The sequence below is a fragment of the Chelon labrosus genome, assembly GCF_963514085.1.
Source record: "Chelon labrosus genome assembly, chromosome: 17".
Lineage (NCBI taxonomy): Eukaryota > Metazoa > Chordata > Actinopteri > Mugiliformes > Mugilidae > Chelon > Chelon labrosus.
The window spans coordinates 3,544,584-3,559,451 of NC_140350.1; the positions used below are offsets into that span (position 1 = coordinate 3,544,584).

The following is a 14,868-nucleotide window of genomic DNA, read 5'->3' on the forward strand; positions in this document are numbered from 1 at the left end:
TTTGTTAAATAAAAAATGCAATAGGAAAACATTACCTTGGGTTTTGAGATGTAAATAGCTTTTCTTAAACCAGTTTTTACTAGGATGACCTACAATGCCCTACAATTCACCATCTTGGTCGTGATTTATTTGCTTAGATGCTTCAAACCTTGTGTTGCACATTAGTCATCTATTACACTTCATCCAAAGCTCCTCTCTTGCATGGTGTGTCCTTCAGTACAGCACAGACACTCAATTTTCAAAATTCTAAGGAAGAAAGATATGTTGTCTATAATCGTCTTTCCTGATCGTTTCAAACACATGTGGTCGCGATGATGTGGAATTATAAAAATAGAGGGTAAACTACATGGACCTGGACCGTTCTGATCCAGTCCTAAGTTATCGCCATGACGAAAGAGCAGAGTAACGTCTACTCAATAAACCAGTGAGGAAGAGAAACTGCAGCTTAGTTTTTGTTAAAGTTTGTTTATCTTCAGCGCGTTTATTCTGTTTTAAAGAAGACCTTCGAGGAGATGCTTTAACACTTTCAGTGCAGGATATACTGGAGTTAAAACGGTACAAAACAAGCGAACACACTCTTCCATGTTAAGACAGACATGGTGAGCAATTTTCTTTCAACATACAGAAGGCAAACTGAAATTTACAATGCGCTGTTTTGTCAAAGGTACAACAGAGCTACGGTAGGAAGCTATAAACACTAAGCATCATTTACAAAATAAGAACAATGTACATATTTACCTGAGAAGTCACATTTTCTCAATTTTAAAACAGTGTTTTCATGATACTGCGTCACGAAAAGATTTCATTAACAATTTCAGTTGTCAGAGTCCATGTCGCTGTCTCCCCCGATAGATCTGAACTCTTCGCTCTCCTCGTCTTCACTAAGCTGGACCTGGGAGAGCACAGCCGGGCCTCTCCTCCGGGCTTCGTCTTCTTCATCTTCCTCCTCCTCTTCGCTGATGCCGTATTCCTCTCCGTTTCCCATGCTGGATGGCTGCAACTGACTACGACTCTCCGTCTCCTCATAACTGCCGTAACTGAATCAGAAAAAGGGGCAAGAAGAAAGGAGATGTTTAAACCACATCAGCCAGAAGCCAGAATTCAGAAGAAATATAGAAATGCCTGTTATATTATCACTTAAACTATTTAGTTAGAAATAATTACACTGCTATCATCTGCATTTGTGAGTATTGTGATGCAGTACTGATGGCCTGTTATACCTGACATTGCTGTCTTCCATGTGAGGCTCATCAGGCACGTCCCCTTCATACGACATCATGCTCTCGTCCTGCTCCATGCCCATGCGGGCCGTCTCTTGAGCTCTCCGTGGAGGTGCAGGTCGCACATCAACCTCTCTGTCAGAGTCACTGCCACTCTCTGATAGTTGTATGGCTGGAAGGAGGAACATTATGCATCAGATATTTTACTCTCTGGTTCTAATACGCAATCCTTTTTTTAATGCAGGTGGAAATTGTGAAATATGATATTGTTACTGAAGTTACAGTTAAATTGTTACTGAAGTTGCACTTTAAAATAAAAGGACTTACAGGAGAAAGGGTTGTCACCCTCCTCTTCGCTGGCATCCTCCTCTCCGTCAGACATGAGCAGGTCCTGATAAAGCACACTGGCTTGGGCCGGGCGGTTAGATCTTCTGTCGTCTCCATCCTCTTCTTCGTCGTCTTCCTCTTCCTCCTGGTCATGATGCACCCGCCTGCGAGGTGACAGCAGCATCTCATCGTCGTCATCTTCGTCCTCCAGATCTCCTTCAGCATCCTCTGCCTAGAGACAAAGACCACCAAGAACACAATGAGCACGAGAATAATAATAATAAAATTATGATTTTTACTTTCATGAATATATATCTTAAATGTACTGGGTGCCATTTGTATAAAATGTACAATACGGAAGACATCATATGAATAAATCTGTCTTTCGTACCGGAGCAGGAGTCTTGGGTTTCCCATCATCTTCCTCCTCAAATCCTTCAATATCTACATCTGATTCTTCTTCACCAGGTCTTCTCATGTGCCGTCCCTGAGGAGCAGAATAAAAGAAGTCAGACTTGGCAAAATTCAGATTGTGATGTTAACGGTAATATTCTTGTGTACCAAATAATCTTTATGTAAACAAGTACAACGAAGGCACTGGAAGAAGCTGGATGCTTGAGGATAAATTGAGGAGAGGTGGCGTGTGGTTGCAAGCCCTATTTCTGTCTCTCCATACCTGCCCGCCTCTCTTCTCTGGAGCAACCACTAGAGGTCCCTCAGAGAAAAGGCTGCTGGGCTCTCTGGGCAGACTCACTGAAGCGCCGCTGTCAAACAGATCAGCAGGCTGGCCAACACCACACAGAGCAGCACACACAAACGGAGAGACAGGACAAGAGGACAGGAGCAAAGGGGGGAAAAAGAAGACACTACAGTGAAGAAACTAGGGTGTAGAAATGAAACGTGAAAGTCTGGAAAGGAGAGTTAGTACAGAGAGCAAGGAGCACTACAGGGAGCTACTGCACATCAAAATGTCTGACTACTTGGTTTGACTCATTAAAAAAAGAGTTGGTAACCTTAGTTTTTTTGACAGTGTGGGTTTGTGTAAATCGGACGCCCAGGAAACCACCATGTCCCATGCTCGTGAAAGAAAACAAGCTCTCTGGATACACTCGTACCTGTGGTGTGTAAGGCCCAGGCGTCATTGGGTCCAGACTCTCTAAGTCAGCCGCATCCAGAGCTGCCTCTTTAGCAGTGGAGATGTCTTTCTCCAGCTGTGTCAAGTGCTCATCATACTGGAAACGCAGAAACAGATGACTGTTAGAATGGTGTTATGAACCAAATCTTACCTCCTCCATCATGATACTTGCAGATCCTGGGGGCAGTAGTGACCTGTAGATCTGCTCTAAAGCATCCAAATCTGGACGCAGATTTAAGTTTTAGGAGGTATCATCAGTTTGAAGTTATATGTAAGAGTGATGATATAATAATTACTCTGAAGCAGGATGATTTTAAATAAGAAACGGTTAACGAAAAGTTTAGAAAATGGAGTTATATATTTCTATGAATAATATGATTCCCTTAACTTATTTATTTAATGATGGAGAATATTATTTCTCTCACCCAAGTACTGCTGGATGAGGATATATCCATTTTGTTTTGGGTGGGTTGCTTTATAATACAATAAATAATAGCCTGTTACAATGCTGTCACCTAATTCACAACTTTAAACACGGATAAACTACCACCTGTTGCAATGGGGACAGGGAAGTTGTGAGGTGTATGAAAAATCTGCATCACGAGCAGCAATGTAATTCTGTAATATTTTCAAATCACTGATTTTGTGTAAGCATACCATACCATATGATGCAACAGCACAGTGATGGACATGTCACTAGCTTGCCTTATTGCATGGTGCATTTTAAAAACTGGAATGGGGTAAGTGAAAATAGGAAAGCTCTCACCACGTTACATCAGCTCAGCTCGATGCAACGTTGTGCAATACTCAAACTGTGAATTAGACTCAGCGTACCTCTGCCAGGGTCTGCTTGCACACATTGACAATATCCAGGGCTGTCTTGGTGTAAGGACTGTCAGGGCCTGTTGAACACACACAAGCAACACTTGTACATAACTGCAGAACTTAAAAGAGACACCAAAGGTCATGGTGAAGTCATGTGAGAAAAATATTTACCGTTGTACTTAATGCTGTTGGTGTGGATGAGGCTGACATCTGAGAGGAACACGTCTCGATTCTGGTATTTATGTTTGGAGATGTTCTGTCGAACCACAAATCACACGTTCACAGAGGGACATTTAGATGCTTCTTTGTTTTGCTGCTCTAATTAAATGATTATATTTACTGCATCTTATAAGCCTCTCACCTTGCGGATGGATTCCAGATCCATGGGGTTTACGATTACCTTATAATAATCTGGCACAAACTTTTTGTTGACAGGATGGTGAAAAGGCCAAGACTACAAAGAAGATAACAACGGAAGAATGAGATCCCCTACACCGATTAACTGTTCTCAAACAGACAAGGTGAGAAAGGAGAGGAAGGAGGTGACTCACATCAGGAATCATCATCATTTTCTGGGTGACAATGTGGTCCAGGATGAAGGAGAAGGCCACCTGATCATCATCATCCAGCAGGGGGTTGATGGCTTTCTCCAGCCTCACCAGCCTGTCCTCCTTCTGCACACAGATGCAGTGGTTAATGTGGAAACTAACTGAGGCAACAATCTTCACTGCCGCTGACATTCACTCACCTCTTTCAGTTTTGCGTCGCACAGGTCCAACATAGACTGGGCCACTTGTGTTATTGGATGCTTTGCTCCTAGTGAGACAAAATCAGAGAGCTGTCTCAATACACTGATGTCTTTCTGAATTCAGAGGAAGGCTTTAGGTACTTTACAACAGACACGATCACGTTAAACATGATATTAACATCATCGTGTTAACTTTACCATTGTAGGTGGCGCTGTTTTTGACGATAAGCTCCACTGCTTCACGGAACTCCTCCCTCGATGGGTACATCCGCTTGCGTACATTATCCCGTAGCGTCTGCAGGTCCATGGGCCGTGTGATGATTTTATAATAGTCCTTGACAACCTTCGCATTGACTGGTGTGTGGAAAGGGTACGTCTGTATTGAAAAAGGTAGTAAAGAGTTCAGTACAGGCGGTGTATGGGGAAAAGATGAATATAACAGAGGTGGGGTGTGTGTGCCTGAGGAATCTCACGTTGGGGTGATCCCGCATGTCATTGATGATGCTTTCTAGCACAGACGACAGGGTTACCATGGGGTCAGTGCGTCGGCGGTGGATGGCTTTGTGAGGTTTCTGTCAATAATAAAACACAAAGATGATTTAAAGCTGCTAAAACTTCACAATGTGATGCAACAAGTTGTAAAACGATTCTTACATTGAGGTAATCACAGTGGACTGCACTGCCTACACGTCTCTTCTTCTTTGGTGGCAGCTGTTGTTTGGGGAACTTGAGCACTAAAGACTTTCTGCGCACCTCATCAGCACTGCAAGAGAAAGAAGGGGTTAGAAACTGGCAGGAATACACAGCATGGACAATCCATCTATTAAAACTGCATAAGGGCAAATAACAAATGTTACAGGTTCTTGATAAAATTCTTTCCACAGGGGTAAGAAGAGGGAAAAATGACAATCCACTACCTTTCAATGAGCTGCTTGCCCAGCACAATCTTAGTGCCCTCCACCTTGATCAGTTCCTCATTATCGTTGTGGATGACGGTCTTTTCCAGCTCCTCCTCCTGCTCCTCTGTCATGGCGACGGGGTTAGAGGGCGGGGCGTTGGTTTGATAGTACAGCGGACAGAACTTGTTGGTTCTCATGTGCCCAATGGCTCCACATGCACCGCACTTTAGCTAGGGAAAAGAGGCAAACATTAAGGAACAAGACAATAATCTACATGTGCTGTTTAATAATACTGGGAAAAATACAAAAAAAAAAACTGGCAGATGAATCTTAAGTTTGCCTTCATCTGAGTATAATCTGGTGAAGAATGAGAATGGAGAATAGTACTGAATCAGCAAGCTTACTTTTACCTTGAGGTCTGGTCGCTCCTTGACCTTCTTGCTCTTCTTCTCCGGGGGTCCCTTGATCTTGTCCTTCTCTTGGTTTCTCTTCAGCCGCCTCAGCTGCTCCTGAATGCGCCGGCGCTCCTTCCTCATCTCCTCTCTGTGCTGCTCATCAAAGAGGGCGTACTTTCGGCTGCAGCGACAAATATTCACAGTGTAAGCTATTTAGCATTCACTGGTTCATTAGTGGTGATGCCACAGATCCAATTAAGAGACAATACCACAATATGAGCTCTCTGTCTTTGTCCCTAATGAGCCGTGTTCATGTCTGCCATGCATATTAACAGTGTAAGGCTGACCTTCTGGTTACACTTTTAATGAGCAAAACTTTCAGCATATTTTAAACACTAATTTAACAAGTATATAATCTTAATTTAAGAGTCTGTACCAAATGTTTGATGTGTGCAGCCAGGTCAAGTCAGTTTGCATATTAAACATCAAAGTTGCAGCCAAGAAGTGAATTATTTTCATCGCCTTCTTTGGATAAATTTAAACCCTGCCCAGTTAGAGAGTAGCTTTGTACGATTGTTTTGGCACTCTGGTTATATAACAGCCTGATGGGTCACTCCCTTTGGACAAGTTCTTACTTCAAGATAAGAACTGGAGTTTGATTACAGAGACTCACATGAATTCATCATCCTTGGTGGTTCTGATCCTGGTGTAGGCGTCGATGACGGCAGCTTTGCGCACTGTCTCACAGCGGACATATTCCTTGCCATCCTCATCCCTGAAGGTGCGATAGATCTTGAGCCGCCGTCCTGTTGCCGAGGAGTTCAGGCTGGTGACAGAGGATGTGTCATCATCTTTGTGGGAGCTGGTGGACAAGGAACTGGCTATAAAGTGAATGGAAGTAAAGTCCACAGTTAGACACACTTATATTTATTAAGACTTCATTTACAATGGGAAACACAAACGTACACAAGCCTTTGCGCCGTTCCTTGCGTCCCTTGTTGTCCCGATCGCTCTCCTCTCCCATCAGCATCCTCTGCAGCTCCTTCCTTTCCTGCTCTTCCCTCTCGCGGGAAAGCTGGGAGCTGGTCTTCTTGTTCTGCAGCATGTTCTCAATGTTCTTCCCCATCTCCTCAAAGTCACTATCCTCTGCTGAACTGCTGTCTGTGTCTGTAGAGAGCACCTCTGTCGACTCCAACACTCTGTGTTTGGGGTGCAACAAGGAGAATGGCTCACAGCGTGCACAGACGGAATAATGAACGACACAAATAATGGTAAATGAGAGGCTCACTTGTTCTGCAGGTCAAAGATCCTCTGACACTCTTCCTTGTAGCGTTCCTGGTGTTCGGCAACAGAGAAACGAGAGCCCCTGGCAAACTTGCTCATGGGACCCTCGCCTGAGCGTGCTTGCTCTGTGGACATGGTTCTCACTACATCGATAACCTCCCATCGTGACAGTTTCTTGATCTAAAACACAGACAAACACATAATCTCATTAACAAGCTTCTAAAGGTGTGTTAAATAATCCAACCAAAAGGACAAGCCAGGTGAATTTTCTGCATTTGCCATCATTACGAAAGAACTCTGACATTAGTTACAGTTAAAGTGGATAAAAAGACCAATTATTGAGATCAATTTTCTCATTAGGGGAGGTGTCCTTAATCTGTATATGGTCCAACATTAGTTACCTCTTCCTCTGGAACACCAAACTTGCGCAGCAGCTGCTTGGCATTCTTCAGCGAGAGCCTCCTCAAATCGGCATCTGTCCCGGTCACTGTCTTCTTGGCAGGCTGCGGCTCTTTGTCATCCTAAAGGAAGAACCAAAACTTCTAAACTGCGGCACAGACCCGAACATTGGCAGAAAATAAAAATGAGGTGGCAGAACTTCACTTGAGATAATGAGACCTTCTGTTGCGTGGGCTTGTTCGGCACTTTCACGTAGGAGAAACCTTCTCCGCAGCCTGTGGGATCAGCCACGCCCGTAACCTCCAACAGGCACTTCCCCTTCATGGCAGAAATGAAGGCTCTCGTTGTGTTCCAAGGAGCTGTCCGCACCTACAGTACGCCAAACAGAGTCAGCATGGCATAAATCAAAATTTCTTTCCGTCACCTGAAGTCTGCATGAGTTGTGAGGGAGCACTTGGACCAATACCTCATCATCAATCTTCATCTGGAAGTCCTCTTCATTCTCCTCCTCTGGAGCAAAGAAGGATTTCTCACCATATCCAGCATCCTAGATGAGTCAAATAATTTGTAGTTTAACAGCAGACATAATACTAATTTAACTAACTAAAAATAATCTGAATGTAAAAACGGTTACCTTGAGCCTTTGCTCTGCCACCAGCATGCTGTAGTAGGCGCAGCACTGCTCTGGAGACACCATGGCCCTAATCTCTTCTTCAGTAGGCAATCTGAAGTCAGGCTTTAGTACCCACCAGTTTGAATCCATTCCTTGCATAAAGGCAAAGACACATTAGTAATTTTCTCTCACCTTCAGTGATTGCTTAATCATAGAACACAGCGTGATGAACAAAAATAACAAGTAATATAATCCTATCTCCTTAAACTCCCTTAAGCCTACATCTTACCTGTAGGGTAAAATCCATAGTAGGTGTAAAAAGCTCTTTCCCTGTTCAGATTCCTGTCTGTCAATTCAAGGCACACACACACACACTGCTGAACTCATGCATCTTCAAACAGCACACAATCCCTTTATAACCTCAACGCTGCCCTGGTTCAACACATCTGCGTTTGGTCGGTCCAATCCATGGTAATGCTCACATAAAGGCGGACAATGTGTGAAGTCTACCTGTACGCTTGAAGTCGGCACAGAGTTTGAGTCGTTTCCTAATGCTGCTCTCTGAGTGAGAGGGAAAAGCTTTCTTTATATCCTCCATGCGGATTCTCCGGGGCCGATCCTTGCTCTTCCAGAACAAGCGGTAGATGAATACCTACAGAATACAAATGTGACAACTGAGCATTTGTGACTACAACAGCTTCAGTCTCTGAGAGAGGTCTTGCAAGTAATCATACCTGCAGGAAGTCTCTGATGTGAGTATTGGCTCGTTTCGAGTTTGGCCCTGGAACTTCAAACAGGGGACACTCCTGACCAACTACAAAGATGTCCACAAGCTCTCTAATGTAGTAGCCGTGTCGTGTTCGTAGAACCAGGAAATCTGTCTCTGGCATCTTGTGCAGGTAGATCGGAGCACGGAAGAGGTTGTTTTCAAAGGCCTAAAAGAAAAGGACATATCATCTCCGTGTGCCATGACATCAGACTAGTGATGTGGCATGTATCCATTCACTTAAACGTCATATCAAATCTTTGATGGTGCTGACCTGGAGCAGCTGACCAGGATGCAGAGAACCCAGGAAGGGGGATGTGTGGCAATACACAGTCTCTCCGTATTTACAGTCGGGGGCTCCAGGATCTTTTCCGGGTTTCTGAAAAATGCAGTAACCGTGGCGCTTTGTCTTAACAACGACTTCCAGAAGTGACAAGAATAAATGTGGCAATCTGGGGATGATTACACACCAAATCTGACACATGGTAAATCTTAAGAGAGGTTAAAAAAAAAAAAAAAATAATAATAATAATATACTCAACCCTTTTGTAGTAGTTTTTGATCTTGGTAGCCATGCCGACTTGCATTATGAGAGGAGCGTATTCTTCGCTGTACTCGGCTAGGATCAGATCTCCATCTTTCCCTGTCAAGTCCTGAGGGGTCCTCATGAAGAACATGTCTCCTCCTCCGGATGCCTGCCGCTCTTGTTCTCGCATCTATCCAAAAATAACATTAAAACGTACATTTAATGCAACGTTAATATGAAAACGGCAATGATAAGATTGGTCGAGTCACGGCGCTTCTTTTGAGCAGGGCTCCACCTTGGCCTTCTTCTTGATGTGTTTGAGCAGTGGCTGAACAGCATGTGGACCTGGTTGAGCCAAAGCTCCGAATGAGTACTTCTTTAGAGACGGTCGATGAAACTGGCGAAGCTTCGAGGGCCCCATGTGAGTGGGGAAGAAAGGCTGCCTCAGCTCCAGCGCTGGGATGGAATGCTGTCAAGAGAGAAAATATCAAAGTTGTCTGGTTGCAGCTCTGGGTCTATTTTATATATACAGAATAAGGCAAGATTCTGCTTGACGGGATAACTTACAGTTCAAATTGGGACGTCCTTTCAGATTTATCTTTATTATTGTGGGCCGATTCTTACCTGAATGATGTTGCCACCAAAGGTTCCCCTAAGGCCTTGCTGTTTGGGATAGTAGAACTCATCGTTGGAAAGGTTCCAGGGATCCTTCACCTCAGGCTGCGACATGTTCTGCATTGAGAGAAAACATTCATTCTAGCATCTTATTTTTCAACAGAACTATACAAATACCAGTGTAAAATTGCCCACTCTATGGCAGTATTAGGTGTGAATAATAATGTCAAGAATGTTTTAGCCTCAGAGGTATTTTGTCCATTTCACTATATCTGCTCCTCCATTACACAGCCCATACCTTGTAATCTGACATCTTTAATAATCAAACAAATGCCTGGTGCCTGGCCTGGTGAGACGACATACCTGCTGGGGCTCATCTTTTATCACTCCAGTTTTCCCCAGTAGGATGCGGCTCTTCTTGATTGCAGTTTCCTTCTTATTTTCTTTAGAAGGGGAGTGCGAGGTTGCCTCTTCCTTTTCATCAGGAATTTCTACAACAGACAACATTGCATCATGTATCAAAACGAAGTGAAACAGGCTATGGCTAATGTTGTCACCTTTGGAAAAAGCAGAACAATATACCTAGAACTATATTCTCATCGTTTGGATCCAGAGTAAGAACAGGTGGAGAGAGCAAGTGATCCATCTCCTGGTCATCCCAGATAATGTGGTCCTCCCAGCGTCCGTACACTAACTCTTCATTGTCAATGGGAAAAATTGAGAACCAGGGACAGTCTTCTTCCTGAGAGGCTGCAAAGTAACCAAAAAAAAAACCACACATGAAGACAATAAAGTGAATCTACTGGCTGTACTGTGATAGACCAAATAAACTCACCGTGATTATCGTGGCTGTTTTTTTCCCGCTTAGAGCCAGTGATTGAAGAAACTTTGGGCATTGGTGGAGGAGTAGGTGGCACCAGCTGGGAATTGCTTCTTGTCAGACCTGCAAGAATGAATTGATTATCACATTTCTTTTACACGCTACAAGATTTCTTCTGATTTTTTTTCCCCCCTGGCATCTTACCCTGCTGCGCATTATAAGCATTGGCATTGCGGGTCATGCTAGAAGGAAGCCATCCCGCCAGGCTGGCTCGCTGAGTCTTGGTGCCCTTGTGTTTTACGTCCTCTCCATTCCAAATGATGTCCTCCTCCCATTGCAGTTGAGTGACCATCAGGAACAGCTCATTCTCTAGGGCCTGTCTCTCTTTATTTCCATCCTCATCACGACCACCACCACCATCTTCATCATCATCATCAGTGAAGTTGCAGTTGTCGTACCTCTGAACCTACATATGCATTAAACACAATATCAGTAACGTGATCAGTATAATTTCCTTGTTGTGGATACAGTATCTTTGTGTGCACACCTCTTGAGAAGTCTCAGGTACTTCTTTAGGCAAATCCTGCTTCTGAGGCTCGCCGGACTTCTGTTCCTTAAGCTTGAATCCATAGTTGAAATTGCTTCCATCCTCATAGACTCCTAGCATGTCATACCAGAGCTGGGCTGGCCCATATCGCCATTCTGCTACTTTAGGTCGAGACTCTGTCTCTTTGTCCCCATCCCCACAAGACTGTGAAAACTTTGATTCTACTGGAGCCATCATGGTTATCTGGACAGCACAGAAAAGAATGTAAGGTGTTGGGAAAGATGACACTGCCAGACTGCTACCCACTGACATTATGAAAGCCTAGAATATACCTCATCATCTGAGAGACACTGCTCTGGAGGTGGGGCCGATGCGTACTCGTAAATCCATCCAGATTTCTTGTCCTGGCTTTGTTCTGAGGGCTCTCCTTCTGGAGGAGGCGTCCCAGGTTGATGGTCTCTGTGTTTCCGTTTCTTTTTCCTGCGGGCACTCCTCCAAACTGATGGCATGTTCTTTCCAGGACCAAAGAGTCGCAAGAACCTAAGCACCTTGAAGCAACATAATACACATAATAAAATGGACGTCAGTGCACTCATTGAATTCAAGACAATGAAATAAACTATTAACATGCTTAACAGTGAATTTCCGCTTAGAACAGTGCCTGTAAATATGCCCTACCTTTCCAGGCCTAAACTCTGGAAAGAGCTCTGTGACACCTGGCAATGCTTTAGCTGCATCTTTCTGCATGATGCCAGCAAGTGGGAGGTTGAGCATGTCTGGTGGGCCTCCTGTCCCAGAGCCCTGGCAGGGACGGTCAGTTTCTGACTCAGAGTCTGAGGAGCTGCTGAAGTCAACCTTATCAGCCGTAGAGGAAGGTGCAATGATGGAGGGCAAGATGATGCCGTCGCCATCTTCTCCAACTGCTAGGAGAGACAGTGATAAATCACAGCAGCAGCACAAAAAAAAAATCACACTTTTAAAACACTTGAACCTTGACTGAACTGCTACTGAATTTAGTTGAAACTTTGTAAACAGCCCAACCCTTGAAGACAAAGGTAAGACATCTTACCATTTGTGCTCTGAGTAGAGGGCTCATCTTTCTTAGCAGTTGTAGAAAGACTTGGCGGTGGTGGAGGAGGCATAAGCTTCGAGTCAATATCCTCACAGTCAGCATCATAGTCATCATCATCATCTACAATTAAGGAGGTTGAAAAAAGAGTAAATATGGAGTCCAACCACAGTTTGGCATCCTTTTTTCATATAAAAATCATCATTTAAAAAAAAAGATACACTATTCTACATGTATGAAGTACGATTTCATTTATACGTAAATATGAATAAAGACTGAATAAAGACAATTAAAGAGCCGACAGTAGGGAGCACTGAGATGATCACCTGTTTTCCTGCTGGGCTGCAAAGACCCCATGGCTTGGCGGTACTTCTTTGTCTCATCCTCAGCAACCTCACTGATGTCAGAATAATCAACTGCATCTTCAGTGCTTTTCACCCATCCTGGATAAGGCAACGTATTGAAGAATGTCACTCCATTCTGTCCCTGGCAATATTGTTGCTAAGTTTCGTCATATATTTACCCTCACCTTCTGCATCCACACTACCAGAGTCTCTGTTTTCCTCCTTATCCTCATCCTCATTGGCAGTGATCTCTGTAATGAGTGAGCCCAGACCCAGAGTACCCAAACCAGCGAGATGCTTTTTGGACTCCTGATGTTGGGAGATAGAGGAGAAACGGAGCATTTCAGTTAAGAAGTGAAAAAAAAAACAACCCACAAATAACCAGGTATGAACAACTAATCATTAAAAACAGTCCACTGTATGTCGTTTCTACCAAAAATGAGCCTTCACTCACATTGTCCAAAACACTGTCATCTTCTAACTGCCCGTCTTCATTGATGTTTCCAAAGAGGAACCCAGTTATAGAAAAGGGGCGATCTTGGTCCTCGTCACTGTCTGAGTCCGACATCCTGAGGAGATAAGAATTGCAGCATAAGCATTTGGATCATGAAGCATTGGTCAGAGACGACACTGTGATCAAGGATAACATGTCAGAGTTAATATTTTGTATCAAATGACTAAATTAACTTTATATTTCTACTAGGTTAAAATGTATTAAATCAATGTAGGTCTTTCGTTTACGCTTTCTCAGTTGTTAACCTTCCTAGGATCTTTTAGATATTTCACAGTACATCACATGTATGAACTGGTGCACTGTGACATTACACCTGGAAATGTGGTTTCTCTTTTGCCTCTGCCTGTCAATTCTGCTGCTGTTATAAAGCTGGTGATTCCCACAACTGCGTTACCCTCTTGTATTTCCCACAGCTAACAAATTTTATAACATATTGAATTTCTGTTTCTGCACTACAGTCGTTTTACTTTTGCATTAGTAGCACTGAGTAGCTAATATTGTAGCCAAAGTTAGCTCCGTCTAACTAACGTAATATAATAATATTAAAGCCTCTGTATCTGTATTCACTTATAACGCTATTTTGGGATGATTAATTGTTGCACGGAAAATTCTGATCAGAGTTTTAAGTTAACAATTAAGCATGACAACATTAACGTTAGCTGTGCTACTATACAATGATAATACAGTAAGTTATGTGTTATGAGCCTAGCAAGCCACAAACTACGTGTTACTATGGAAATATCATACATCTCGCAGATGTAATTTACACTTACCTTGTGAGACTTCTTTTCGGGTGTTGTAAGCTTAGAATTTAGCCAGCTTGATGAATCTACCAAGCGCTAACACAGCTAGCTAAGTGCGTTAGCTAATGCTAGCTACACAAACATTAGCTAACATTTAATGCGTTAAGTAAAATATCTGAAGTTAAACATATTTCTTGTTACGGAACTCAGTTTGGTGTAACCAAAAGAAAACACACACCATCTATTTAATGCAGTCTTTACACAATCAGGTTTGAAACAGACCTTTGTTTTTATTAGTGTGTATCGCGCACTGAAGCGACATGCAGACTAACTAGCGTAAGCTTCAAGTGAACCCGGATGTAATGATGTGTCATGCGCAGAAGGGCGGGCTCTAAGAGCCGGTGCTTGGTAGTGAATCAGGAGAGCCGATTCCCTAAGAGAGCCAGCTCCCTTTTAATCACTGCTTGTGTCAGGTCAGGACGGTCAGGACCTAGTATAGACGTATATCAGTCAATGGTATAGACAGTCAATGGTCAGGACCAGGCGGCAACCTCCGGGTCTGAAACTTGAAGCCCATGCGGAAGTGCAAAAAACTGCAGTTCATCCTAGTACAGTCAATGAGTTCATCGAGTGGCCGTTTTAGACTGGCTCCAAAAGGGAGCAAATTCCCATATACCCCCATGTTAAAATGCCCAACTTTACAGCAATATTAAACATGTTTACAGCCTGGTACAAAAACGGTTTTAGTCTCAATGAATTTTTTCTAACGCATTCATTTATTTTTTATTAAGGTTAAAAATTCTGCATAATTAAGGGAGTTCCCGCTTTGAGTGACAGATGACGTGGTATGGGCACTGTCACTTGGTGCTAGCTGCTAGCTTTGGCCTCTCCCCGGCTTGTAGTCAGTTTTGGAAAATTGTACACACAAATACCGTTGACAAATACCGAATAAATAATGGCTTGCTGTGCGTTTTTTTCTGTGAGTGAAACACTGGTTTTCTAATTATGTTCGCACTAATTAGCAAGCGGTGGTGTTTGTGCTTAACAAAACAGGCGCATTAGCTCAGCTTGTTAGCTAG

General features: G+C 43.3%; 1 protein-coding gene across 8 annotated transcripts; it reads right to left on the minus strand.

Moving 5' to 3' along the window:
* Positions 1–449: 449 nt before the first annotated feature.
* Positions 450–14,399, minus strand: taf1 (TAF1 RNA polymerase II, TATA box binding protein (TBP)-associated factor). Of its 8 annotated transcripts, XM_084564575.1 has the most exons (41): positions 13,820–14,399; positions 12,987–13,101; positions 12,718–12,841; positions 12,515–12,631; positions 12,189–12,311; positions 11,798–12,042; positions 11,452–11,667; positions 11,120–11,362; positions 10,777–11,038; positions 10,588–10,695; positions 10,335–10,502; positions 10,116–10,243; positions 9,762–9,869; positions 9,433–9,606; positions 9,154–9,327; positions 8,886–8,990; positions 8,580–8,780; positions 8,356–8,497; positions 7,867–7,997; positions 7,699–7,779; positions 7,452–7,601; positions 7,235–7,354; positions 6,838–7,013; positions 6,516–6,748; positions 6,223–6,430; positions 5,565–5,730; positions 5,173–5,384; positions 4,910–5,018; positions 4,729–4,827; positions 4,454–4,631; positions 4,256–4,323; positions 4,059–4,181; positions 3,869–3,961; positions 3,679–3,763; positions 3,517–3,584; positions 2,663–2,779; positions 2,224–2,331; positions 1,939–2,034; positions 1,548–1,779; positions 1,221–1,392; positions 450–1,037 (listed from the first exon to the last, which is right to left on the minus strand). In XM_084564575.1, exons 2-41 carry the CDS (start codon positions 13,098–13,100, stop codon positions 815–817), a joined length of 6,000 nt encoding a protein of 1,999 aa, XP_084420701.1. In that variant the 5' UTR covers position 13,101; positions 13,820–14,399; the 3' UTR covers positions 450–814. The 8 variants fall into 8 exon arrangements, with proteins under 8 accessions (XP_084420701.1, XP_084420702.1, XP_084420700.1 ...); XM_084564576.1 differs by lacking the exon at positions 2,224–2,331 and having other exon boundaries at positions 11,798–12,039; positions 13,820–14,397; XM_084564574.1 differs by lacking the exon at positions 2,224–2,331 and having other exon boundaries at positions 13,820–14,397.
* Between the last annotated feature and the right edge of the window lie 469 nt (positions 14,400–14,868).